General features: G+C 38.3%; 2 protein-coding genes across 3 annotated transcripts in view; both read left to right on the top strand.

Annotated features, from left to right (window-relative positions):
- The window catches only part of CALM1 (calmodulin 1), a 390,385-nt gene that overhangs the window by 136,412 nt on the left and 226,695 nt on the right, over positions 1–27,278 (top strand). The window lies entirely within an intron of this gene.
- The window catches only part of TDP1 (tyrosyl-DNA phosphodiesterase 1), a 44,294-nt gene continuing 21,976 nt past the window's right edge, over positions 4,961–27,278 (top strand). The window contains exons 1-12 of the mRNA XM_061463817.1: positions 4,961–5,530; positions 6,989–7,032; positions 7,691–7,746; positions 8,742–8,838; positions 10,914–10,948; positions 11,648–11,740; positions 13,291–13,461; positions 14,655–14,733; positions 16,143–16,325; positions 17,008–17,056; positions 20,361–20,427; positions 25,735–25,842. Coding sequence (XP_061319801.1) covers positions 4,990–5,530; positions 6,989–7,032; positions 7,691–7,746; positions 8,742–8,838; positions 10,914–10,948; positions 11,648–11,740; positions 13,291–13,461; positions 14,655–14,733; positions 16,143–16,325; positions 17,008–17,056; positions 20,361–20,427; positions 25,735–25,842 — 1,523 coding nt within the window. The 5' untranslated portion in view covers positions 4,961–4,989. The remainder of the gene's footprint in view (positions 5,531–6,988; positions 7,033–7,690; positions 7,747–8,741; positions 8,839–10,913; positions 10,949–11,647; positions 11,741–13,290; positions 13,462–14,654; positions 14,734–16,142; positions 16,326–17,007; positions 17,057–20,360; positions 20,428–25,734; positions 25,843–27,278) is intronic.

A 27,278-nucleotide genomic window follows, 5' to 3' on the forward strand; every position in this document is an offset into this window, starting at 1 on the left:
TGGACGTTTTGAGGAGCTTGGCCTCCTAGGCACTGTGCAGAGAGCGTTTTTAGTTAGATCTAAATGCAATGGTACCAGGAATGAAACTTCAGCTGGGGAAATGACATATTCTAATGACTGCTATTCCCACAGTACCCTTTTCATCACAAACATTTAACACCTGAATGTGCTAGCTGAACGGCTATTGAAACATGAGATCATTTTAGATCAGTTCAAATAATTTTGGGGAAAAGAGGATCACTGAACCAAATTTCCAGAGGAAAAGAATGTTAGCCCCACAGACACAATTCCCAAAATGCTGCTAGCTCCAAGAAATTATTATTTTTATATGCTAATAAATAAATATACATACAGTATCAGTTCAACAATCTGCTTGGTCTCTATTTTCATGTTTTCCCAGCCACTTGTCTCAGAAGATTTAATTTTAAACAGTAGTAAGTTCAGAATCTCTATGAATAACCACATAAAAGTAATATTTTAGAAAAAATAAAATCGAATTGTTATAACAAATTATTTTGAAAAAGCAAGTGGAGTAGGGAAGTGCTCAAATACTCAGGTCCCACCTTCTCCAGGAAAGAGTTCGTCAGTGACATCTAGTGGGTAAACCTAGTATTACCTTTACTTGAGAGAATAAATGAAAGCATGCCCCCCCCCCCAAAAGATACAGCAACAATTAACTACACATGCTCGATTGCAGTTGATGATGCTAAATAATTGTTGTTTTTACTGAAAAAAAAGTTATTATATAGCGGAGTTGAGGAAACTTAAGTAATGTGTGCACACCATTCCCTATTTCTGAGAAAAGCTCTTGAAAATAGTCTCCTTGCCATGGTTGTTCCAGTGACTTCAAAGAAATACAAGAGCGTTTACTATAGTCTCGAATTTTAATAATCTTGGCAAAATAAAATGCCTAATAACGTACTTAAGAACCTCATGCTAACAATCAGCTTTTAAGAGTGTAACTTCTGCATCTGGTTCCTGCCTGGTGCACAAAAAGTTGTGTTTCTCAGGACTAGATTAAAAACTACCCAGACATTGAAAGGAACACTTAAAAGGCCTAGCCATCAGAGAAAAAAAAAAAAAAAAAAGGAGGCATGGCTGTGCCATAAACCACAGTTAATTTACATTAGTTAAAGGTATGAAGAAAAGTATCTGTCTATGAAGGGATGTTCACAAAGAGTAGTCATTGGGCAAAGAGCAACAGCTGCTGGAATTAGGTCCACTTAAGGAGCTAGCAAAACTTAGTCACAGAATCAGTCCTGGAACAAACCTTTTTAATTAAATTTTGTGCAGCTGCACAGAAAAGATGGTCCACAGCCAGGTGGTCACAGCACTGCCTAGAGACACAGAAGGTGTGACTTGGCACATTTTCAGGAAGAAATAACTAAACCTGTACCTCCTTTCTTCCCAGGAGTCCTCCACTTCAATTCTCTTTCCAAAAAGAGCCATCAGTGACTTATGCATAGAACCTGCTCTTGTTTGAATGCCTTAAGCATGTCTTGAGTACTCCTACTGGAAGAAACATTCAGGGAATTTAACAGAACAGCTGTTTTTTTTTTTTTTCATGAAGGTAAAAATAGGAGAAGATAGATAAGGGGAAGCTGAGCATTTTTCAGATTCATAATTCAGCAGTTAAGACTCATTTCAGAAGTCTAAATTATTTTTAGACCTGGTGCCAGTTCATTGAGAAAATGTTTACTCACAGCTGAAGTGGATCAGAGATGACTACTTTCACATTTTAATAAAACATTTCTGTGGCTTTTACTTTAAATGATCATAGACAAAATTTTGTTTATGACCTTGTTAAGACTATTTTCCTAAAATAAGGATTTAAGTAAAAAAAAGGAAATAAAAAAGGTAGTCATAAGTGGTCTTTGGGGAAGGAGATTGCTCAAACTGGAGAAGATGAATAATAATTTTGATGCTAAATATACTTTTTAGTAAGTTGGTCAAGCTTGTAAGCTTGTGTTGACATGCCATGAGAAAGTCAAACTCGGATCGAGCTGTATTTACTCTGAAATCTTTCATGTTCTTCATACTCCATCACTTGGAGTACTAGAGTAGAAATGCAACTTCCAGAATTACATGAAGCCATACAATTTATTCTGTATATTCTTGTGAGTATGCAACATATTATTTCTCTCAACAAACCCTTCTTTTGTTAAGCTTTTCATACAGCTATAAATTTTTATTAGAGAATTAAAGACTAAAAATGCCCAACTGTTACTTGAAACCAAAAATGCCTAAATTTTTGAGAACAAATGTTTAATATTAGAACATGCAGTCGTTTCAAATCTCCTGACACCACTGAGTAAATAAATGGCATGTACCACTAACAGAAACCAAGAACTGATCAATAACAAGCTCAGTCACTTATTTCGTATTATCTTGTATAAAATACATTATGAAATACATCACATATGAAATACAATGCATCCTTCTGCTCATCACAGCAAAGGTAGGGGTTTGATTACTTTCTTTTGAAATAAATAACTCCAGGAATCTGCAGTTATTTCTGTTTGCCAAACCTACAGTAATCCACTCCAATTAGTGTGGATCAGTCAGTACACAGAGTCCATGACAGTAAGACATCTATATAAGCTGGATCTTGAGAACATAAATGAAAAAATGTGTACACCTTTAAGTGTTTATAACCAAAAATTACTACAATACCTTTCAAGTACTCTGTGATTAAACAGCCTTTGTTATCTTTGTCACATGCTTGAAAAACCTACAGAGTTGCATTAAAAAACAGTAAATTCAACCAAATGTTGTTTTACTTTGAATAACTGTACATTTACTTTGAATAATTGAAAAACTAAAACAGGCACTTGCTGAATAAACCATACTAGTTAAAAAAAAAAACCTACTGAAGATTAGTTGCATCTCTGTCAGAACTCTGTACATCTACTCTGTTGTAGTACCTGAATATAGTCTGAGTCCATTTAATTTTAATTTTTAAATGTTTAAGTTAAAATAAAATTTTCCTACTTCTACATTTTATGCTTATTATGAGAAAGCTTTTTGCAGACTTAGAATATATGGTACAGATTTCTAAAACAAAATTTACTTTAAATTTGTTTCTGCAAGGCATGTTTAATTCTCAGTTAAGTCTCTACATAGACAGGACCCGTGAGACTGGAATGTAAACACAGTCAGAAGCCATTAAATTTTCTGAAGTACTACTAGAAAACAAAGTGTTTCTAGAGTCTGTATTAGACAAGAGATTATGCGCATACAAAACGTTCCTAAAAGGTTTTCCCACAGAAAACCTTCAGCAACGGTTGTAATAAAACATTTAATCTTGTAGTCCCAAAGACTTTATCTACAGATTGTTTCAGGAAGAAGCATTAAGAGCAACTTTGCAAAAGGAACTAATACAATTCCACAAAAAAGCGTAAATTTCATGGATGTGTTCTTTGGCGTAGCTTGCCCATTTTATTGCATACTGATATAAGACATTATTTGTTAACTGCAGTCACGGGGTTGTAATAAATTATAGTAATGAGAAGCAAATGCTAAAACAGTTAATTTTGGTGGGTAGAGCAAGCTTTGATGCACTTCATGTTCTTGCTTGGATTAATTTTACACCTGTTTTCCTCCCACTTCCTTCTTGAGGTCACCACACAGTTATCTCATTAGCGGGACACTTCAGACACAGTAATTAACACCGAGCTGAATGACCAATTATGCAGATACTGCACCTGCCCTAAACTAATATTACGGTCAAATATCAATTTATTAGATTAATTCAGGTCACTAACAGATGACTGTTTTGCCGGCATAGCAGCATTGAGAAAGATACCACAACCGTCTGAGCGACACCCGACACCCGCTGACCCGTGGACGACCGGAAGAGCCCTTCAGGCCCCACGGGGCGGACCCGCCGCCCCTCAGGCCCCTCACCGGCTCCGCTACGGTAAGCGGAGGGGCGCCGCAGTCCTCCTCCGGCTCTGATCGCAGTCGCGGCCGCGTCAAACCCCGCGCTGCCTAGCAACCCGTGCGCCGCCGCTAACTCCCACGCTCAGCGCGGGCGGCGATTGGCTAAAATCGAACGCGCGCCATTGGCTCGGGAGAAGGAGAGGGGTGGGGCTCCGCGGGGTGAAGGCGGGACTCGGCCTCTTCATCTCCTTTCCGGGTTTGGAGCGGGCTGAGGCGGCTCGGGTAGGAGGTGAGGTGGGGACCGCCCGGTGGTGTGGGCAGGGCCGAGCACTGGCGGTTCAGCCGAGCCTCGGGGCTCGCCACGTCCCTGCTGCGGGGCGGAAGCGGCCCTTGGTGCTGTGGCTAGAGCGCTGGCTCGCTTTCCCTCAAGCGAGTGGCGGCCGCCGGCGGGTAGGGCGGTGTCAGCTGCTGGTCTCGCTGCTCTTCTTGACTGCAGGTTCTGACTTTGTGGGGCGATGTTGAGGCCGGTGAGAGCAGTGGTGCCGTCCATACGGCTCTCGGCATTCGGGGAGACGGTGCTCGGGCCGCTTACGCCTTCGGAGCAAGGGAGAGGCGCGGCGGAGGGCCTTGTGGGGGGCTGCGGGCCCAGACTGCTGTCCCGCAGGGGTAGCTGGAAAGAGCCACCCTAACTCGGGCTCTTGTGCCTCTTCAGCAGAGCGCGCTGGACCGCCCGCCCCCTCCCCCCCGTCCCGAGCGTTAGGGTCGGTGTGAGAAATACCTGCATCGTGCAAATTGCTCTTTCGACTTTCGAAATGCTTTCCTGTACGTGCCCCTTTCCAGCCCGTTTTCCGTATGCGGGTTTCTGCATTAGCTGCTTCCCACTTGATGAGTGCTTCCACTGCACATGTTTCTTTGTTTCCTGTGCGCAAGTAAGGAACAAATAAACCTTGTACACTGTAAGTTTACCGAGTCAGAAGTTACATGGAGATTCTGCCATATACAAAAAGCACAGTTCCTCAGTAATAAGTGAAACAGACCTGAGCATAGCAAAACCACACAATTTTTGTTTGATGGTGGTGTTGTTTTTTTTTTTTAATCCCTAGGAACATGCTTCAGGAAGGTGCACATGGAAAATGGACAGTATCTAGCAGTGATGAAAGTCCTGAGGAAAATTCTGACAGTGAAAAGCCATCTACATCTTCAGTATTGGATGCTGCACATGACACAAGTGTGCCACAGTATCCATGCTCTGAAGCAAGAAAAGCTGCTCAAAAGAGAAAAACTTCTCCCCTGAAGTTCAGTGATAAAAGGTTTTCTGCAGAAGCACCTCCAGCAGGAAAACAGAGAACTAGCCAAGAAGGCTCAGGCTGGTGTCTTTCTAGTAGTGATGAAGAGCCTGAAGATCAGGAAAAGCATGCCCACAAAGAAACAGTGAAAGAAGAAAAAACTGATGCACCAAAACATCCTCTGAAACTTTGCAAAGATGATGAACTCTCAGAGAATCAGAAAGCAGAGGAGTATTATGAAGCACCCAGTGAAACCCAAGATACCTGGGATTTGTTGAATGGAGGGAACCCTTTCAGGTTTTTTCTCACTAAAGTCAGAGGAATTCATCAGAGTTATAATTCTGGAGCCCTGCATATAAAAGGTGAACAAATGAATTCTACAGAAGTGGGCTTTTGGGAGACTTGTTTGCAAGCAAATGTTTTTTTTACTTTAAGGGTATTTTTAAATGCATATATTCCTTGGTGTGGCTGAGGCTCCGTATCCTTAATGTCCAAGTTACAGAAATTGGTTGTTATCTTTGCCTTTCTTTTAGAAGTAGTGTATAAAGCATTAATTTGCTTATGCTGATTTTGTTGTAACTTCTGAGTTGCACTGCACAAATCTAATATGCATTTACTCAAGGCAAATAATATGGTGCTGCTTATTGCTGCTTTCCCTGTGAGCTACTCCGGGAAAAACTGCTTGCCTTTGTGGGTCTAAAAGGGGTGGTTTTCTTCGATGCCTAACTGTTGTCCCTGGGGAGTTGTTTGCACTTGCCTTCAAGCTGCTTAAGGGTTTGGACTTAGTAATTTACTATTACTTGATGCCAAAAAAAGTAGTATTTCAGAAGTCCTGCCCTTGTGACACATGGGACCATTTCAATTCAATTAGGAGTGTAAGTCATGATGGAGTGAAGTCTTTGGTGTACAATACTGATGTTTCCGGAATGCTGTGCAGTTGTAGCTTGATGTAAGGGGCAGCAGCTCTGTGCACCTGTAAACATCCCCTCATTCAGAAATGAAATGCCATACATCACAAGACAGAATCAGAAACAGGCATTCATAAGAGATTTATGCGCAGAAATACAGTAAAATGAGGCAGAAAAATTTTCTAGGCCTTTGAAGGACAATGACTGAATGAAGACCTGTACAATTAGGTTGTAGCTTTTCCTCAAGATCATGTGCTCCCTATGAAGATTGATTGATTGCATCCTGATGTCAGAGATCTCGGTTGCTTTGCTGCTGTATGTCTATCTGCTTTGGGAATATATTGTGGCTTTGTTTAACCTGCAAAACCAGATTTCTGTAGATGCAGGGCATGAAGTAGTTTGTCCCATAAGGTGTTTGTAGGTGATGTTTTCAAGTTGCTGCTGTGCTTCAGTTGTTGAGGTTATAAATCCTCAGTCGGATTAGTTTTGTGTTACTATGGGTGAGCTAAAGGTACACATGTCCTACAATCAGTCTGCAACAAGTAAGTCTTTAAGCATTAACTGTGCTGTTACTGCTTTTATGCACTTCAAGCCATCTCTGTAGGGAAGAGAATAGTTTGATGTTCCTTTCTCCATATGATCTTGGTCTTTCTCCTAATGAGTTTTTAAAGTTTGTTTCATACTTTTGAGAGGGTTAATGCTTTTTATAAACAGAAAACCATAAAGGTTTTCACAGGAGAATCAGTGACTTGAATATTCCGAGCAATAAACTTAATTGTGAATGTCTCTGTTAAGACTTCACCTAGTCTTTCAACAATCTGGCACTTGTGGTAGTTTGCAAAACTGTTCAAAATGCAAAATGTTTACTTGAACCTTTTCATTTACTGAATTGTATTTTGATATTTTTAATAGATATCTTGTCTCCTCTTTTTGGGACTCTGGTTTCTTCTGCTCAGGTGAGTTTACTGATTGCCAGATTGATTTCACTAGCTGATTTCACTTTTTTGACAATAAGCTTGATAATCCATGTTTGTGCTTTGTAGTTATTAGCAAGGAACCTCATTTAAAATAGAGAGGAAATTCTGTGTTTTCAACTGTACAACAGTTTATTGAAATACAAAAATCATCCCATGCTCTGCACAGAATTCAGACAATTGTAAGAGTGCTTTCTCTCCAGATTTTGGGGAATGTGCAACTGAAAATGTGTATTTATGTGCAGGTGAATGTTTTTTTTGTTTGTTTGTTTGGGCTTTTTTTTTGTTTTTTTTAAAACCTTGCAATCTAGGAATATTTTTGTTATTTTATAGCAGGTTTTGCTATCATTCATGGAATAAGCACATGGCAAAGGGATGGTTCTTGAGCCAAAGCTTTTGCATTATGTGCGACTTTTTTTCTCTGCATGCTAAATTTTATGAACACTAATACTTAAATTCATTCTTTAATTGAGATATGGAAGAAAGCATGGGAAATTAAAATGATTTTAGAACATGCTGTGAATGATGTAAGTGGTATTGACTGACTTTTAAGTAGGGAGGTTTTTTGCTATAGTTAATTGTTCTGACAAACTATGCTTTTTCTTTGTAATGAATCTGTTTTCTTTTCCTTGTGAACAAGTTTAACTACTGCATAGATGTGGCCTGGCTTGTGAGACAGTATCCGCAGGAATTCAGGTATGTTTATTTTATGAAGATGAAATGATAATTTCCAAAACATTCTGTTAATGTAGTATGTTCATCATAAGTGAATGATAAATACTAGTTTGCAGTTGCAAATTGTGTATGTGTAGACTCTTTGTTTTCCTTGTGTGCTTATTTCATGGTCACAGTTCTCTAATAGGTTTCTTGCCTTTTTTCAAGCTGTTAAATGGTCAGAGTTCACTGTGGCTGGCTTCTGATTTTTAATTAACACTTAGGAGGCCTTATTGTGGGCTACAGTGTCAGTGCTGTAGATTACCTATAAAGACAGAACAAGCAGCTTTTTGCTATACGCTTTACTGAGCCAAGAGCAAGGTAATGCAAGAGAAGGGAGAGAATGTAGAAGGAGCACAAGAAAGCTATGCAGAAGTGATCAGGATGATGTCATGGGCAGGTATGGTTGGAGTTCCCAGATATTGGTCATGAAAGCAATTATGTTTGCTTTCTGACACTTGGAACCTGCCGCAGATGAAGTGAGTGTATGACATACGGTTTTCTCTCTTTTACTCGCATTTTACTAGAAATGCGGTAGAACCGGACTATTAGGAAGTGAACATGGCAGAAGAGACTTAGCCCCCTTCTTTTCCCTCCCATTCTTCCCATTTTCTCTGTAAGGTAACAGTGATTAAATTGTTCTAGTTACACATTGTGTATATTGGTATTTCCAAGAGTTTTATTTGCCTGTTTCCAGTTACACACATGACGGTTTTTTTTGTCATCCCGTCCACTCACCAAGTTTTCTAGTGTCTTTCTCTTAGAGGTTCTATTGTAGTTACTGCTTCTTGAGTTAATAAAGCACATAGGTGTTTGTGTTTTTTTTTTTGGGGGGGGTGTTTTGTTTTGTTTTTGTTTTTGTTTTTTTTTTTCTTCCGGCTGTGCTATCAGATTTAGAGGCCAGAAGTCATAGCTACATGGAGTGGTTTAGGCTGCTTACTAATTGACAAGTTAACAGTAATCTCCTTTTATTTAAGGAAGAAGCCATTATTGATAGTTCATGGTGAAAAGAGAGAATCTAAAGCTGAATTGCTTGCACAAGCACGCCCTTATGAGAACATCAGCTTTTGTCAGGTAATTAACAGTAGTATTGTCCTTTCATTGAAATTAAGCCTTCTATTGCACTTAAAATCTTGTAATGGATGAAGAGGCACACACCTTATATGGGAAATCAAGAACTTATTGTTATGCTTTAAGGAGTATACTTACTAGGACCATAGGAGCATGGTAGCTATGTTTCTGGTGTTATATGATTATGGTAGACTGTCACCCACAGAAGGCTTACACAGAACAGCTGCCTACAGAAATGTTATGGAGCTCACAGAAGAGCTGCAATCATTCTTCACTAACATGTTACACTCAAATTCTTGTAATCTCTGAAAAGGAAGCACTTTTTGTATGAAGTGTGGAAATTACTCCTAGTGTTACTGTAATCTTAAATCTCATCAAAGAACTATTATTGTCCAAATGTCATTCACAAAAGAAATGCTATTACAAGTAATTTCTTTAATGCTGTTAAAATTGCTATCAGCACACTTCCTGGCATGTAGCACTTTCTCTGATATTATGCTTACACTTTTGCTGTCCCCGAGTCATGAAGTTACTAGCTGTGGCCTCGAGGAGGGTTGTGGTTATGGCTTCTTGGCAGCAGTTCAGGATTTTGTTGTGTGAAGTATATTATTGATTATGAGGATGTCTTATTCTTTGTTCATAAGGAGAATGATCTTGGGATTTTCTTCCTTCCTTCTCAGGCAGTCTTGTAACTAAGCTTCCTAATGATCACTGTATTGATGCTGAACATAGTGAGTTTTCGAGGCCAGGATTTCTGGGCTGCTGTGTGCTATACTAGTCAGGTGTTTGCGCTAAGTTGTGGAGTAGCAATGATTTTGGATTAAGATTTCAAATGTGTGAACAATAAATTCATGTTTTTGCATATAACGTTTCCTTTTCACACAACAAGAATTTGAATGTGGTATGTCCCATATGATAAGCTTATCAGTGTATTTAGTAGCAAGTAGCAGGGAAAAATGGTGTTTGTGATGGTTTTCTTATCTGAGTATACTGCTTCAGATTCTTCTGGTAGTCTACATGCATTCCGTTATGTTGGTAACCCAATATGTAAGTATTTTACTCTTATCCTCCACACTCACACTAAGAATAATGGTGGAGCCATTACTGGCTAAAAGTACCTTCTTAACACCTGTAATTCATGTTTCATTCTTTACCTGGAAATTGTGCTGATTAAAAAATAAAAATAAAAAAATAGCCTGGTTTGGGGTTTTTTTGCAATGTTAGCCATTAAGCTGCTTGTAACAGTCATCTGTGCTTTTGAGTTGCAGGATAGTTGAGATTGGAAGGGAAGTTGGAGGTCAACTAGTCCAACTCTTCTGCTCAAGCAGGGTCACATAGATCCAGTTATCCAGGACAATGTCCAGATATGCTTTGAATATCCATAAGGATGGAGACTCAATAACCTCTCTGGGCAACCCATGGGAGTGACCAGTCACACCCTCACAGTAAAAGTGTATCTTGATGTTTAGAGGTGATCTCCTGTGTTTATGCCTGTTGTCTGTGGTCCCGTCACTGGGCACCACTGAAAAGAATCTGGCTCCCTCTTCTTTGTACCTTCCCTTTGGGTATTTATACCATTAAGGTACTTACACTTTCTGCAGTGTGGCCATGTTTTTTCTTTAGTGGAGCGTCCAGAGATTGGACCCAGTACTGCATGTGTGACCTCACCAATGCTGAAGAAAGAAGCAGGATCACCTTCCTTGAACTGCTGATAATGCTCCTAATGCAGCCCAGGACTTTGTTAGTCATCTTGGAGGCAAGGGCATATTGCTGAAGTTCCTGCTGGACACTATGTTGAACAGGAACCAGCAAAGCTGACTGTAAACATACTGCTTGTAAGAGACCAGAAATTCTGCTAGAGCAGTTCCAATAGAGTTGCATTGCCATTTAAAGACTTAGCCTCTAGAAATCAGAGTATATTTAAAGGTGTTAAGGGGAACAATAATGTATTTTGTGATCTGTCCACTAGAGAGCAGTGAAATGAAATAAAATGAAGCAGCACCTCTCCTTCTTTAACATTCTTGCATATAGGAATGCACAATAGGAATTTACAATGATCAGCTTTTTTATTCTTATAGGCCAAACTGGATATTGCATTTGGAACTCACCACACGTAAGTAACAGACAAGATGCAGAAATCATCCACTTCTAAAGATGACCACTGAGTTGGTACATGCAATTATTGTCACTGGACTAATAACTAATGTCTTAATCTATCTTCCTATCCTATAAATACTTTATTACTGTTTATAAACATAAACTTATTCTGAAGGCCTAATACATATTCATGAAACTTTAAAATAGTATCTTTCATGTCCTCAGTGTATCTATTCCGTTTATGTGCAATTTATTTTCAAGCCATAAAACTGAGGCTCATAGAAATTTCAGAGTTTATGGTGGATAAACAGCTTCTTTTGCCGTCCCAGTGGTTAGTTATGTACATACTTTAAAGTAGAAGTTGGGAGTTTGAGAAAAGAATTAGGTTTTAATAAAATCAGCTGTAAGCGAGGGCCTTTTAGTCTTTATTTTTTTTTAACTTTCTGCAAAGGAATAAGTTTATCTGAAGAACACAGCAAATACAGAAAGTGTTCTGCAAGTGTTCATCTTTTGCTTTGGGAAACCAGTTGCATGAGATGTTAAGCCGTACTGTGGATAGTCTGCCTGCCATATGAGCTTGGCATGCACATGGATTGAAGTTTGAGTGTTTGCACTGTGTTTTGAAAATAATTATCTTGGAGCATTTTCATGAATTGTTAATTTCTCTGACTCTGTATACTTAAGATAGACAGTTTCCTGTATTTTTTCTTCAAAGGAAAATGATGTTGTTGTTGTATGAGGAAGGTCTTCGAGTTGTGATACATACATCTAATCTTATTGCTGACGACTGGCATCAGAAAACTCAGGGGTAAGCAACGATTTCTGACAGGTGTATGCTTACTTTAACAGTTTCTGTAGGTATCTGCTGCTGGAGATGGGACACCAGGTCAGATGATCCTAGTGCTACAAGTTTTATACTCCTAAAATAGAGCTATCCTCCAAAAAGAAAAATAAAATCAGACTCAGAATGGTGGTAGTTCTCTGAGCCTGAACTCTCCTTGCTTTCTACTGTAAACAAAATTGTCCTGACCAGCCTGCTACCTGATTTAAGATCTTTTATTATGCAGTGCTGTCTCTTTATGAACACAGCTGCCTAGCTGTAAACTATTATTTATCCAAATCTGAAGCAGCTATTTAAAAATTACCTTAATACTGCAAGAATAATGTGAGTGTACAGATGTCTGCTGTGACTGTATCCAGAATGTAACCTGTTAAATGGTGGGCACCACTGGTTCCTGTTCATATAGTATACTTTCTTCGGAAGGAATTTTCTTCCTGTTTTTATTTGGTAGAAGCTTTTAAACTTAGCAGCCAGCTTGGGATATAGTTTTGCTTAGACCACAAAAATAGGACCAAGTGACATGTTGATATAATGCCCATCAAACTCTTTTCTTGGCTGTTTTTACAGAGACTATTTTTTTGTTAATCTTCGCAGTAACTCGGGGTATAAGATTACTCCATTAAACTAACTGAAAATAGCTTTTCAGAAGTTACTGTTGCCTTGACATCCATTTTTACTGCCATTAAATGTAGCAAAGTTTTGAGGCTTGTTACTTGTCTGCAGCAAGCTCTCATAGGAGTTTGAGTGGCAAAATTATAACCACTGATTTTTTTTGTCTTTAAATCTTTTACTTAGGGATGCCTTTAGTGTCTTTCAGTTGTTAGCTTTTCAGAAAGCCAAGCAGGCATGAAAAAATCTATTTGGATGCTTAACAAGTTGTCCTACTTGTCAAACATGAAAACGTTTTTCCTTTTAGCTTTCGCACACCGCCTGTTAATACACAGGCGGTATTACCAATATGATGGCTCACTGGCTTCTCTGTTTTACAGGCTTCTGAATTACAAAGGATAGTGTCAACACATTGTAAAGTTGGCAATGTGGAACCTTTGGTTTCCATGGCCTCAATAATGTGTGACTGGAAAGGACTGCTATATGCTTTCCCCTCTGTATTTTACCGATTTATCCCACCTGATTTTACTGAGATGGGATCTTTTTGAGAGGCAGGTTATCACTGTGGGCTACTCTTCAAGCTATGCAGAACTTGCAGTGTTTTAATCATGTAGAAAATCTTGGTGAAAGGACTACTGGTTGGTAAATCTAAGCCTGAGCTTTTTATCAGTGGTGACAGCTGTAATTCTATGCATGGATAAATGTGTTGAGATTGTTGATTTTATTTGAAAGTATTAGTTTTATGGTATTGAGTGTAGGACTTGACGACTCTAAAGGCAAGTTCATTTATAGTTACTATCGTAATAGATCTCTCTAGTATTCATTTAGGACCTTCAAATATGCTTTAATGACCCTACTAAAACTGTGTGTTAGTGTGGTATCCTTTGTTTTTGTGGGTTTGTTTTTAGAATATGGTTAAGCCCTTTATATCCAAGGCTACCTCAGGGAACAAGTGGTTCTGCTGGTGAATCTGAAACTAATTTTAAATCTGACCTAATAAGTTACTTGATGGCTTACAATTCTCCTACGCTCAAGGAATGGATAGATCTGATTCAAGAACATGATTTATCAGAGACAAGGTATGTTAGCTTATGCTTCTAATAACTTGCATGCTTTTTTTAACAGCTTACCCTGTTTCAGACTTAAATGTTCAAACATGATCTAATATTGAAAGCTTTTTGTAGCTATGTCATGCAGATTATGTTGAATTGCTGCACTCATTTTCTAAGCATACATTTTGAAGGAATAAAAAGAGGTGTCTCAGCAAGGTAGCTGAAAGTACACACACACACACAAACACATATATAACTTTGGCTGTTACAGGCATGAATTGTCTGGTAGGCAATGTTATGTTTAATAATATACTTTGTCCTGAAACAGTCTTCTTAGTATCACATTGCCTGTATTACTTGTAAATTAAGCATCCTTAATTATTTTCTCTAATAGATAAATCTTGCATTTCTACAGAAATGTTGTATTTACTTCAGAAAGTGTAAATCTTCTTGGTTGTTTAATAGCAGTTTTATAAGCTGGCAAAAATTAGTTGGAAAAAAAATGTTCATAAACTGTGGTGGAAAAAGACTGACACCTGATCTAGTTTAATACAGTAAAAAAGTGCTTTTTTTTTCTTGATATGGAGTCTTACAAGATAGGAGGGGGTAAAAAAGCATATACCCTATAGTTGGGTGAGCTAACAGCCTGAGCTGCTGTTCTTATTCATGCTGTCACTGCATGAGCTTGCACAGGCTGACTGAGCCCTAGCTGATGTGAGTTTATATATGGGTAGGGAAGTGTCACTTACTGGGTTAAAGATCAGTTCCTTGCCATATAGAATATGCAGGGGACATAATTTGTGGATAGAGCTGATGAGATGCAGTAAGGAAAGCTTCTTAAAGCATCTGTGTTTTTGTGACTCTGCAGGTCTATCCTCTGTTTTCAGGGCCAAGTCAAGCAGGTTACTAAAGCATTATTAGGAAGGCAGTTTAAAAAGCTGTACTTTGCATCTGAACTATTAGGTGCCCAAATGAAAACTTGTACCCAAATATGCCGATTTGGATGTAGCAATAGATTGGCTGTAACAAATCCACTTTTTGTTATACTGTAAATCTTAAGTGTGAAAGACTAAATATTTCTGGTTGTCTGTGTATATTCAGCATTGTTGATATGTTTCACTTGAATACCTTAAGCACTTTACAAATCAGAATACTCCAGAACTGCAAATAACCTGGTGTTGTGGTGTTTTGGGTTTGTTTTTTTTTCTTTTTGTTTCTAGAGTATATCTGCTTGGTTCTACCCCTGGACGATATCAAGGTAGTGACAAAGAAAAGTGGGGTCATCTTAGGCTGAGAAAGGTACCAAAACTGTAACCTGTTTTGCTAATATTTTAACTGTAAATGCAATTTTGGAGAGCATTCTATAGTTCCTTCCAATTTTTCCAGCTATGATCATTTACAGTTTAAGTGAGCATTAACATAAGCTTACAACTTATGATGGTGTAGACTTTCCACATAATATTCCTGGGCAGTATTACCATGGTCAGCTTGTGGTCTGAATTGTCCTGTGCTTGTAGATATCTTAGGAGTCACCATCACTCAGATGACTTCCTACCTGCTCTTGGTGTTTCTAACAAATGTGACACTATCAAAATCCAGTCTTCTGTGGCTGGGAACCAAATATAGCTGCCTTCAAAGGCACTTGCAGAAGAAAGATACGTTGATATAAACTTGCCTGCACATAGGAAAAAGGCTTATTTCCTTTACTTTAATATTAAGGACTATTACAGTTCCTTCTTCCCTAATGACCTGGCAAAAAGCCATCAAATTAAAAGCCAGTTTGCACATGTCATCAATTCAGTCAGGTTTTAAGTTTTGTTCTATGGTTCTAAGTTGGGGCTTGTTTGATCATGACAGCAGGCCTGCTGATAACAGATGGGGTACACCTGTCTCAGATGGGAGAAAAAAGATCTCTGCACAGGAGTGAGCAGGGCTCATTGAAAGAGCTTAAACTAGATTTGAAATGGGGAAGAGAGAAAACCAGGCTGGCTAAACCTGGGGAGAGCATGCCAACATATTTTTGCCTAGTAAGACTGAAAACAAAATGAAACAGAAAAAGCTTGTAAAGGCAAATGTTTCTGAGATAAAAAGATTATTTGAGTGACAATGCAGATGGACCTGGTAATGCTACACTGATGACTGAAGCCATTTAATTATGTGCTCTCTCTAGAGGGGGGCAGGAAAGGTAAATCTGATATGTGTCTATATCCATCTGGTTTTAATATGACTTTAAATTATGTTCACAGCTAACAAACTCCTCTAAAAGCATTATTTCAATTTTCTCTTAAATTGTTCTTTTTTCCCTTCTTGATGCAGGCTTCTATTGTAGCTGGGGCTTTAGGATATGAGAGGAATTTTATGGCCAGCAGCCACCAATTATAAAAGGGTTGTTTAATTTATTGTGGCTTCTAAAGCTGATGTTTGTTTTTAGGAAGAGCTGCTAGCATTCTTTTTAGCCATCATTTAATGGCTGGCTTTGGTGCCTTTTGGATAAAACTTCTGATGTTTGATCTTTTCTTGAAGGAAGGTTTATTTGGACAGCCTGACTTTTTATTGCAAAGTTAAAATGATAGTGTGAATGTTAATCTCTGTCAGGAGTGAATTATCGATGATTTAATAGAGGATTAAATAACAAGTGATATTAAACCACTAATTAAAGTATTCTTTGCCTGTTGAAGTTTTAACAATGTTTTAATTTCCATCATTAGCTTTTGAAAGAGCATGCTTTGTCAATACCAGCACAGGAATCCTGGCCTGTTGTTGGACAGTTCTCAAGCATTGGTTCAATGGGAGCTGATGGGTCCAAATGGCTATGCTCAGAGTTCCAGGAGAGTCTGGTGGCTGCAGGCAGAAGTGTGATGAGTCTTAAATGTGATGTTCCAGTTCATTTGGTATGTCTTTTAGATGCTAGTGACCTTTATTTAACATTTGTTCATTTGTTGTTTAAGTCTTAGTTACTGGTTTTCTTTTAACTTTTGGAAGACATTAATGTAGTTTTCATCCTGAAATTGTAAGGATGCCACTTGTAGTATAAAATATACTGTATTTTCCATCTGCGTGACATTAGAGCATATATAATCAAAATTATACTCTAATTACATAGATTATCTGAGTTTTGTAGATGCAGCTGTTTCTGCTACTAAGACGTAACCGAACCCTGAGGGATTAATACCTAATCCAAATTATTTTCTAACCTGTTTATTTGGTTATTAACACAGTTCAGAGGAGGAGCAAGAGCTTGTTAAATCAAGGAGAAAATATTGTCAAACATTTGAGCTATGAGTCTAAAATCTCAAAATAACGTTGCCCACTGTGGAAGGGGTTGAAGCAAGACTGAGTCTTGCTAGCTAATTTTGGTAAGCTCTGCAAGAGAGTTAAAATATTAAAGACTTCTTGTTATTGGTACACAACTAGTTTTAAGTTGCAATGTAATTTTATTCGTTCCGGAAAATAAAGCTTATAAGGTTTTGGTCTCAGGTTTTCTTTTAAGGTGGTTTTTGTTTGAAAACTGGCAGCTTGTGTATTTAGAGCTGTGTTATTAAAGCTGCTTTTTTTCCTTTCTCCTCCATGAAGGTTTATCCTACTGTGAACAATGTGAGGCAAAGTCTGGAAGGCTATCCTGGTGAGCAAGTGGTCATAACGTTCTGCAAAATCATTTCTCTGATGTTGAATGAACCTGAAGTTCTCAGCAAAATGACAGCTTGGTGGAATAGATAGCAGTAGAATCTTTTTCTTAGTCTTAATGGGGCTCTGACTCCAGCTCTCTTATTTTGATTGAATTGAAAAAGCTTTGTGGGCATCGATACATAAGGTTTGCTGTACAGCCATGTTCATATGTCATTGTATAGAAAAAAGAGCTCATTGTCAGTGTTCTAACTACAGTCATACTTCTGTTTTGACAAAGTTCAGGTTTGAGTGTGCCATATTCTCCTTGTCTCTTCTTTGCAGTTTCATCCTACACATCAGATGCAGTGGAAAATAAGATGTTTCTCTAGTGTTAGTCACTTTGTTAATATTGTAACATGCCTTTGTTCTGTTCAGTCTTCCCATGTTTGTGCTCATGAAGTCAATATTTTGTATAGAAAGCATAGCCCCAGCCAACCTGAAGGAGGAGAGCAGCTGTAGTATTCTGGTGCAGTGAAGCTTGCCATTTCTCAAAAGCAAGCACTTACATGGGTTACACCCATGTATAATAAGGGAGCTGTCTGATACCAGTCATAGAATCTTAGAATGGTTAGGGTTGAAAGGGACCTTAAAGGTCAGAAAGTTTCAACCCTCTTCCACTAGACCAGGTTGCTCAAAGCCCTGTCCAACCTGGCCTTGAAAAATTCCAGGGATATGGCAGCTACAACTTCTCTGGGCAATCTGTTTCAGTGTGTCACCATTCTCACAGTAAAGAATTTCTTCCTAATATCTAATCTAAATCTACCGTCTTTCAGACATTCCCCCTTATCCTGTCCCTACGTATTGTTGGTAAAGTCTCTCTTCAGCTTTCTTGGAGACCCCCTTTAGGTGCTGGAAGGCTGCTTTAAGGTTCAGCCTGGAGAGGAGAAGGTTTGGGAGACAAGCCCAACTCTCAGCCTTTCCTCATAGGAGAGGTGCTCCAGCCTTCTGATCATCTTTGTGGTCTTCCTCTGGATTTGTTCCAACAGTTCCACATCCTTCTTATGTTGGGGGCCCCAGAGCTGAACATAGTACTGCAGGTGGGGTCTCACCAGAGCAGAGTTGAGGGGGAGAATCGCCTCCCTTGACCTACTGGTCACACTCCTTTTGATGCAGTCCAGGATACAGTTGGCTTTCTGGGCTGCAAGTGCACACTGCTGGCTCATATTGAGCTTCTTGTCAGTCAATGTCAGTAAGTCCCTCTCCTCAGGGCAGCTCTGAATCCATTTGCCACCCAACCTGTATCTGTGCTTGGGATTGCCCTGACCCAGGTGCAGGACCTCTGTTTAGCACTGGTGAGACTGCATCTGGAGTCCAGTTGCTGGCTTCCCAGTACAAGACAGACTAGAACATACTGAGTCAAGCAAAAGGCCACAAAGATAAGGAATTGGAACATTTGTCACACAAGAATAGGCTGAGAGCACTGGATAGTTCCTCAGCCTGGCAAAGAGAACTTTACCTTATCAAGAGACCTTATCAATGGGTATAAGTACCTGATAGGAGGATGCACAAAGTGAAAGAACAAGAGGTAACGGACACAAACTGAGATACAGGAGATTCCAGTGTACCTTTACAACAGAAACGTTTTCCAATGTTTAAATGGAACAGGTTGTTCAGAGTTTGTAACATCTCTTCTTGGAAATACTCAAAACCTGCCAGGACATTGAGCAATGTGCTCAGTTCAGCCCTGCTTTGGGCAGGGAGTTATTCTGTATGATCTCTGTTGGTTGCTTTCAACTTCAGCAATTCAGTCATTCTTTGGCATTGTTGAATCCATACATGTGTTGCTGTTCCAAGTTGGATACCTATGCTCCTGTGTAGTATGGAGTACCTGTTGAACTCTTCTAACAGCTGGTGTAATTTGAACACCCTGAAAAGCAATGCTTTAAATTCTCTTTCTTCTGAATTGAGCAGTGCTGGGACATAGCTAGAAACTGCAGTCAGTGAGTTTTTAGGTATCTATGGTTCACACAAGTGAGTGTCTTTTGAAATACTGGTTGTCTATACTATCTGTTTAGCAAAGATGATAACTCTTGAAAGTCAGAGAAGCAATCTGCATAATGGCTCCTTAATTTTGTTTCTTTCATATTGTGGAATAACTTGGTGAATTACCTAATTCTGTATTAGTGCAAATGAACAGCTTCATAGACACCTGCAGGTAATGAATTCCTGAGAGTAGTAAAGCTTTCGTAACAGGTCCTTATGGTGTCTTCTAGGACAGATTGAATGCAGTAGGTTTTGCGTTTGGTTTGTTTCTAATACAGAACACTAATATTCAGTGTAATCAAGATTGCTGATTCTTCTTTGTTAAATCCATTTCAAGAAATCACTACCTGCATTAGCAAGAGACCAAATCAATACAAATACAATTGCATTAGAAGTTCTTGCTTTTTAAAATAATGTTGTTTGGTAGTCTTTTTCTGAGAGTTGCTTGTTTTATTCCCTCCAGCTTGTATGGTTAATTATTCTAATCTGTTTAGATCAAGTTGTATTATAAAAAATTACCCATAAATGTCTATCTTAGAATCATAGAATAGTTAGGGTTGGAAAGGACCTTAAGATCATCTAGTTCTAACCCCCCTGCCATGGGCAGGGACACCTCACACTAAACCATCTCACCCAAGGCTTTGTCCAACCTGGTCTTGAACACTGCCAGGGATGGAGCATTCACAACCTCCCTGGGCACCCCATTCCAGTGCCTCACCACCCTAACAGGAAAGAATTTCCTCCTTATATCCAATCTAAATTTCCCCTGTTTAAGTTTTAACCCGTTAACTTTTTAACTGTCACTACAGTCTGTAATGAAGAGTCCCTCCCCAGCATCCCTATAGGCCCCCTCAGATACTGGAAGGCTGCTGTGAGGTCTCCACGCAGCCTTCTCTTCTCCAGGCTGAGCAGCCCCAGCTTTCTCAGCCTGTCTTCATACAGGAGGTGCTCCAGTCCCCTGATCATCCTCATGGCCCTTCTCTGGACTTCCTCTAAGAGGACTCAGTTCTATAGCGTGTGTAGTTTCTTTTCTTCCTAGTGTAAATCTGCTACTTAAGTGTTTAGAAACTTGGTAAATTATGGGCTTGAGGAAAAAACCCAAACAGAAAAAACCCCAAACCCAAACAACTATATACCATTTTATACTACTGGAATATTGGAACCATTTTCTGAAAGTAGGTCATGAGGATAGTACAGATAGCTTACTCCCCAAGATTCTTGCTGCTTTTAGAATGTCTTTCAGAAAATAAATGTACGTGTTCTATTTTTTCCTGAAGCTGGTGGCTCACTTCCATACAGTATACAGACAGCACAGAAACAGCTGTGGTTGCATTCCTATTTTCAGTAAGTAGAACTCAATTCTTTGTTGGTTGTTTTGTTTATTTATTGTGTTTTCTTCTTAGACTGTATGTTTAAACTTAGGATGCTGTAGTGTTCAGGTGTTAAAAGCAAATTAAGGGGAACTTGTCAGAAACACTGTATTCTTAAACTTGTTAAAATAAAAGCCTTTGCTCCTGATCTGCTGGGCTTATCTTCAAAATGTGCTACCTACCTGTTAAAAATGATATGGGATACTGTTGCTAATGGAGGAGGGCACTACCAGATTTTGGATTCTGTAAACTTCCTTTTAAGCTTTCTGTCTCTGAACTGGAATAATGTTACTCTTCTCCTCTTTCTCTCATTTTTAATTTACAGTTTTATTTCACTTTCCCACTTGTGCTGTGGTATTGACAGGATTTTAGCTGGGACACAATAGGGCTAGGAAGGCTTTTTTGAGTGCAGCAGTCCTGCTGCAAAAATTGTTACTTGTGGTAATATCTGTTGTTAAAGGTGCCTGATGTTTTATATTAAGAACTTCTATTTTCCCGTGCTGCTAATTTTGCCAAATTCCATGTTAGATTTCTCCCTCAGGCTGAAGCTTTAAAAACTTAGGCGTGTTTTAAGAACAATGGGAAAAGTTGTTTTGCACAGATTAAAAAAATAAATAAATCTGGTAACATCTTATAAGACTGCAGCTTCCCCTCCTTTTCACCAGAAACTTTTTAACTCTTCCAGGTGGAAGCTGTTCTGGTAAGATACTTTAACCCTTACATATGTAAGTGTGTGAAGTTGTACGTGTGTGTGTATATATATTCAGAGGGCTGAGAATACAGTGGCTAGTTGCAAAGAGCTTCCTCCATTCTGGAGTGAACAGGATTACTGCTATGAGCCTTGCTGGTTGATGTCCAAGGAATAGAACTGGAACAGAAAGCATGTGAGGCTTTGTTTCTTCTGCCTTTGCAGTGTGCTCTCTGAGCATATTTAGCAAGGGAAGAAAGCTATAGGCACCTTTTGAGGTTGTTCAGTCATGATTCAGAAAGTGAGATCATACAACTGGGGTGCTTGTGCAGTTTTAATTCAGTTTCTATAAGCATATATATTGTGAGAATATTATTGGAAGAAAAATACTTTTTTTCTTTAGTGCACAGAATGTTACTTGATAATGACCTTAGCCATTAATTTATTCCTTTTCAGTGAGAAAATGCTCACATACCTGTCTCATTGGGTATACTGTGGTCCTGCTCTGGTGGCAAAAGGGCTGTTTCAAATTCATCTGGCAATTTGCTTGCCAATGAGAATTGCCCCTGCATAATTCCTCTGTAGTGACCTCCCAGATGCATATGCTTACCCTGCGGTAATACAAGACACTCTTCCTTGAGGAGGCCTGCATGTAAACTATTACCGTAGAGCAGACAATCTTATCTGTGGTAACCCAAGAGACACAGAAATGATTGGTCCTGTTTCAATAGATTAAATATATGATAAGATCTTCTAAAGACTTGCCATAATGCAAAGCTTTGGGCAGTAGAGGGATTAGAGGAATTTGTCTTTACCTTGCTGGAAAACAATACAAAACCAACAAGAAACCAAGGATCCTACGAGAGTTGAAGGGAGAGAAATACTTCTATACTTGGAGTAAAGGAGAAGGAATAGCTCTGTTTTACAAGTAGTGAGAGATTTTAATGGGGTTGTAAATGGTGTCTTATAGTCTCATCTAAAGAAGTAGAACCTCTTCCCTAGGCATACAATTTTTATGTCTGTAGTCTGCTTTTCTATATTTTCTGCCAGTTGAGTGTATTTAACCTGAAATGGTGCTCTGAATTGTAATTTCTCAAAAGAATAAGGCAACTGAACTAAAACTTAATACTGATTTCACTTTTCTAATCTTTACAAAGAATTACTAGACTGATTTGTCAGATTAGCTGCTGTGTAAATGGTGCAATTTGCTCAGTTTTCTCTCTGGTAGGGTTGCTGTGTTTTTCTTTTCAGCATTCGGTATTACTGATTGATAAGGAGAGATTTGCAATGCTCAATGATTCCTATTAGTTGCTGCTTTTGAAACAGTTGACCAGTTTTAACAGTACATAAAACGTTGTATTTTAATTTATTTTAATTGGTTGGCTTTTAAAACCATATGCCTTATGTTTGCGCAGTTGCCTTGTCATATTTCTAGTTTCAAAGAATTGAAGTTGGTTTGAGAAGAGTTTTTGATTTGCTGTTGACAAGTCCATAATCATAGTTTTGTCAGAGCTTTGTGTTCTTCAGGCCTGTAGAGTTTTGAAGAATGTCTTTCTTCTCAGAAGAACTACAGTGTTCCCCTAACATCATAAATGAGATCATCATAAATGACTTGCTGTTCTTTTATAGTCAAGAGTAATGGTGTTGCATTTGTGCAAGGAATATCAGGCACTGGTGGCAAGACATACTTGCTGTATGTCTTTCAGCTAAATGGACTGTGATTGCAGTGTATTCTCCTTTTCAAACTCAGAAATTCATCACAGAGTAAAATATTTGTCAGACACTTAAAACCATATGTTTGGAATTTTGCAAGTGGTTAATAACATAAAAGCAACAATTTGTAAGCATTCACATTTGTAGTGCCGTGCAAGTGAGTGCAACATGTTTTCTATATTGCACAAGATACCTTATTCATGGTAGAGAACACTTCCTCTACCCTTCAAAAAATGCAATTGGAAAAATGAAGGGATGGAAGGGGCAAAAGCTGTTGTATTGTAAGTGTTAGGAGATTACCTCATTGCACCTAATCATCGCATTAGAGGCTACATAATTAAAAAGAATAAAAGCTACTGATTGGAATGCCACAGAAGACTGGGAGTAGCAGCAAATTACTGCTAAAGTATCAGAATTAGTGATTTAAAGTCAAAACTAAGCTCTGTGAGTGATAAGGAGTTCTATTCCTAGGAGTGTAAAAATAAATAAAAAGAAAAACAACAAAAAGGCTTTCAAGTTTACTGTTCAAATTCTGGTAATATGCCTTTTCCTCGCCCCACACTTGAACTCTTAGTTTACATGATACCATGACCTCTAACTGGCAAAAAAGTAACTACTTCAAGATGTGATTCTGCTCTGTAGAATTTCTCAAAGCTAGTTTCATGTAACTTACCGTATTTATCTCTGAGACTGAATATGCCTGAAGTTTACTGCAAGGTGAGATCAGTCCTGTTTACATCCTCTGCTGGCTGCGTTCTGATGACAAGTTTACAGTTTAAGATGTGTTAAGCCAATTTGATGACAAGTATCCTGAAATTGCTTTATTGGCATATGCTTTCATCTTTGCTATGTAAAGCAACTGCTCTTGTATTTTACTTGAGGCTTTTTTGTGATCTGTTTTTGCTTTTTTATTATCTAAAATATACCAAATTCCATGGTGAGGCTGAAATTTAGCTGTATTAAGAATAGATTAAATGAGATATTGTACCCATCTGAAACCACTTCCAATTCTTTTGGCTTGTCACTCAATTATGCAGTTTGGAGGTAAGCGCGCTTTTAGGTTGAAGAGAAAACATTTATTGAACACTTGTTTGCTAATAGTGCTTTTACCAAAATAATCTGAGTTTTTCTGTAAGATATTTACAATTTTTAGAAGAGACAACCCTAAAGCAACAAAAATCAACCAAGCAAAAAAACCCAGAACACATCCAAAAAACTAATCCTGATCAGAGAACATAAGCACTCTTCCCTTTTTGTCCTTACATATTTATGCTGTCCTACTAAAGAAAATACAGACAAAATGTATGTTTCCTTTTCTAATTTTAACTTTCTGGAATACCAGTTTCAGTCACTTGTAATTGAAACTAACTGCCATTAGAGTACTGTGATTAGTAAATGGAAGAAAAACAGTAGTAATGTTGCTAAAACACAGTTTGTCATTGAGTAAGGCAGTGAGATCTAAAGAAAATCAGTGTTCAATTCCCAATTCTACTGTTTTCCTGGTTTTCATTCTTGTAATGTGACTGGAGTTACCTAATTATTTTTGTGCCTTAAATTTATGTTTTCCTAAACTGTCAGTTGTGAGATAAAGCTGTTAACAAGAGTCATTGACTCTGTATAGCCTTGCAGTCTTTCAGTATGGAAAGTGTAGAGATCTTTAGGGAAACACAAGTTTGGTTAGCTGTTTCTATATCATACATATCTTGGTCTAGTCTTCAGAAACAGATTTCAGTGTGGCTTGCATCAACATCTAATGATGTCTAGTTTGTTCCACATGCACATACAGTGTTTCAACTCTTGCCCTTCAGGAATACAGGACCAGTTCTCAGAAGCAGTTTTCCTTCCTTCATCACAGTATAGGGATGTTCAAGTAGGTCTTGACGCCTGAACTGGAAAACCTCTTGACTTAACTCATGTGAAAGTTAGTCCTGAAAGTCAGCTGAGGTAAATAATTCCAGCCCTTCCACTTCAGTCTTCTCAGGCTTTTAAATGAACCCACTGAAGTTTACTTAAGAAGCTTTTCAAAGCTGATTGATTCTTTATTTGCCTTTTATAAGAGAATGCTAAATTAGGGAAGTAAGATTGTGGCAACCAAAATCAGAGCCTATTATGTTCCATACTGAGGAAAGAAAAGTGTATGAAAATGTGTATTTAGAAGCCTTCTTCCTGATTGTGAGTGAAGACTAAGCTGAGAATGGAAAGTGCTTCTAAATACCATGATTATATATATTCAATTATGTGCGTGTATTTGATGCTTGTTTACAGTTCTGTAACACTGATGCTGAATTACGGCAGAAATGGCTTGTTGTTTTAAACTAGTTTTTATATATACACATGGATATGACCTCTACTGTACTAAGCCCTCCAGCCTCTTTGTGGCTTAGAGGCACAGAAAACGGAAGAGAAGAGGGGTAGTGTCAAGAATCTGTCAGTTGCTCCCTTCCTCTAATTCATGTATAATAAACTGTAATAAGATTGGGGAATTTTGTAAGGTTTAATTTGGTGTCAAGTTCCTTTGCCTTAAAGGCATGATAGTCTTCAAACAAAGAAATACTGGCTGGAAGTTTGGACTTGGTTCCTTGAGTGCTAGCTGGAGTGGAGGAACAGAAAAACTTGTTAGGAGAGCCTAATATACCGAGGAGAATTATCTGTCTGATTTCTTTGTAAAGAAAGGAAATCCTGCCCTTCTGACTACTAGTAAGGTTGGATTTCAGGATTAAAAATTCAGTTAGTGTTTTCAGCCTTTCTGTAAGGGAAATGACTATTAAGTGTGACAAGTATAGTGTAGTATTACTGAGAATATGGCACTGTAGTATGGCAAGTATTTTTTTAGTCCTCAAAATAAAACTGTATATGAAAAGAACTCCTTTTCTTTTCTAGCAAATGGTCAGCTGAAGTCTCAGGTCGAAGTCATGCTATGCCTCACATTAAGACATACATGAGATCCTCTCCTGACTTCCAGAAGATTGCATGGTTCTTAGTTACAAGGTAAATGATTAACAGTACACTCTCACTTAATCACATATAAGGTTCTTGTTAATTGTAGGCCTGGGTGAGTTACTGCCATAATCCTTACAATACTGTAAGTAGTGATAGGAATTTTTGTCTGTATTTAATGTTTCTTCATTGCATTGCCCTTTTGGGTGCTGCAGGTTGCAATGATTGTGTTATGGAACTGTTTGCAATCACACTATAATCTTACCTGAGCTTTAACTGCCAATTTCAGGCTTCAGCATGAGCTGAAGTGATAAGTATTTTTAAACCTTGAGTTAAGTTTTTTTTAACATGCTGTACATGAATGTGCAGGTTTGTAAAAATAGGTACAGATTAAGCTGAAGTTTATCCTTATGCTGCCTTATCGTTGCAAAGCATGTAGATACCTAGCGTTTGGAATCTGCCCTTTTGTCAGATTGAGCTGTTCTAGCTTGAAGTCTAGCTTTGTATTTCTATTGTTTGGTTCTTAAAGAAGCCGAAAGAGAGAGCAGAAATTTCTTGACATGAGGGGAGACTGTCTTATTGTGAATGAAAAATACACATATGTTTCAGTTTTGCCAAAACTGATTTTTGTGCAACTCTATATATTACAGATTTTGATCTTTATATCCTTACTTGTATATGCTCGGTCATTTTAATCTTTTTTTCCTCTTTATATTCTGTCTAACTTTCATCACTCACTGATATTACTACCTGTCATAGCAATAGTGATTAAGGTGCTTTTTAAAGGATTTAAGTTATTGAAATGTGATGCTGAATCCCTCTAATACAGAAATTCATGGTTGGTTTTTTTTTCCCCATGTTTCTTATTCCACAATTTGGTACTATAAAAAAAGCATCCAGGATATCAGTTAAAATGTAATGTTTAAGCTTTTGCATTTTGACGTGGAAGTAGATTTTGACAACAGAATTGCATTTATTGTTTGACTCCCAACTTGTTCTACTTCACAGCAGATTACTGAGGAAGGATTAACTACAACATGGCTCTGAAAGCACACTGAAATAAAAATACCTGTCTGATAAATACTTCATAAATATATCAAAGAAAAAAATGCCAGGAATGAAAGATACTGTTTAACACTTGCAAAAATATTAATGTATTGTAATGTAACTAGTCATAATTGAGCTGACCTTTAATCTTCCTAAGTCATCAAACTGTAGCTATTTACCAATACCAAGTTTCTTTCACCAAGTTCCTTTCTGAAGAAAGAAGATGGCGAGACCATTCAGGAGGCTGAATTAGTTTTGTAGATCTGTATGACACAAGTAGGATTGTATAATTATCCACATGTTTTGTACAAGTATGCTTCTGCTGCTCCCACTGTGCTGTAAAAATAGCAATAAGGAATAACACCCAAATTACTTTCTATGGAAGAGACTCTTCTGGTAGAAGTGAAGTTCTCTTGTTAGAAGTGTATTGCTACAGCTGT

This window comes from Pezoporus flaviventris, unplaced genomic scaffold (genome assembly GCF_033815535.1).
Source record: "Pezoporus flaviventris isolate CSIRO_AGI_PZ_B2104156 unplaced genomic scaffold, CSIRO_AGI_Pfla_v1 ptg000036l, whole genome shotgun sequence".
Lineage (NCBI taxonomy): Eukaryota > Metazoa > Chordata > Aves > Psittaciformes > Psittacidae > Pezoporus > Pezoporus flaviventris.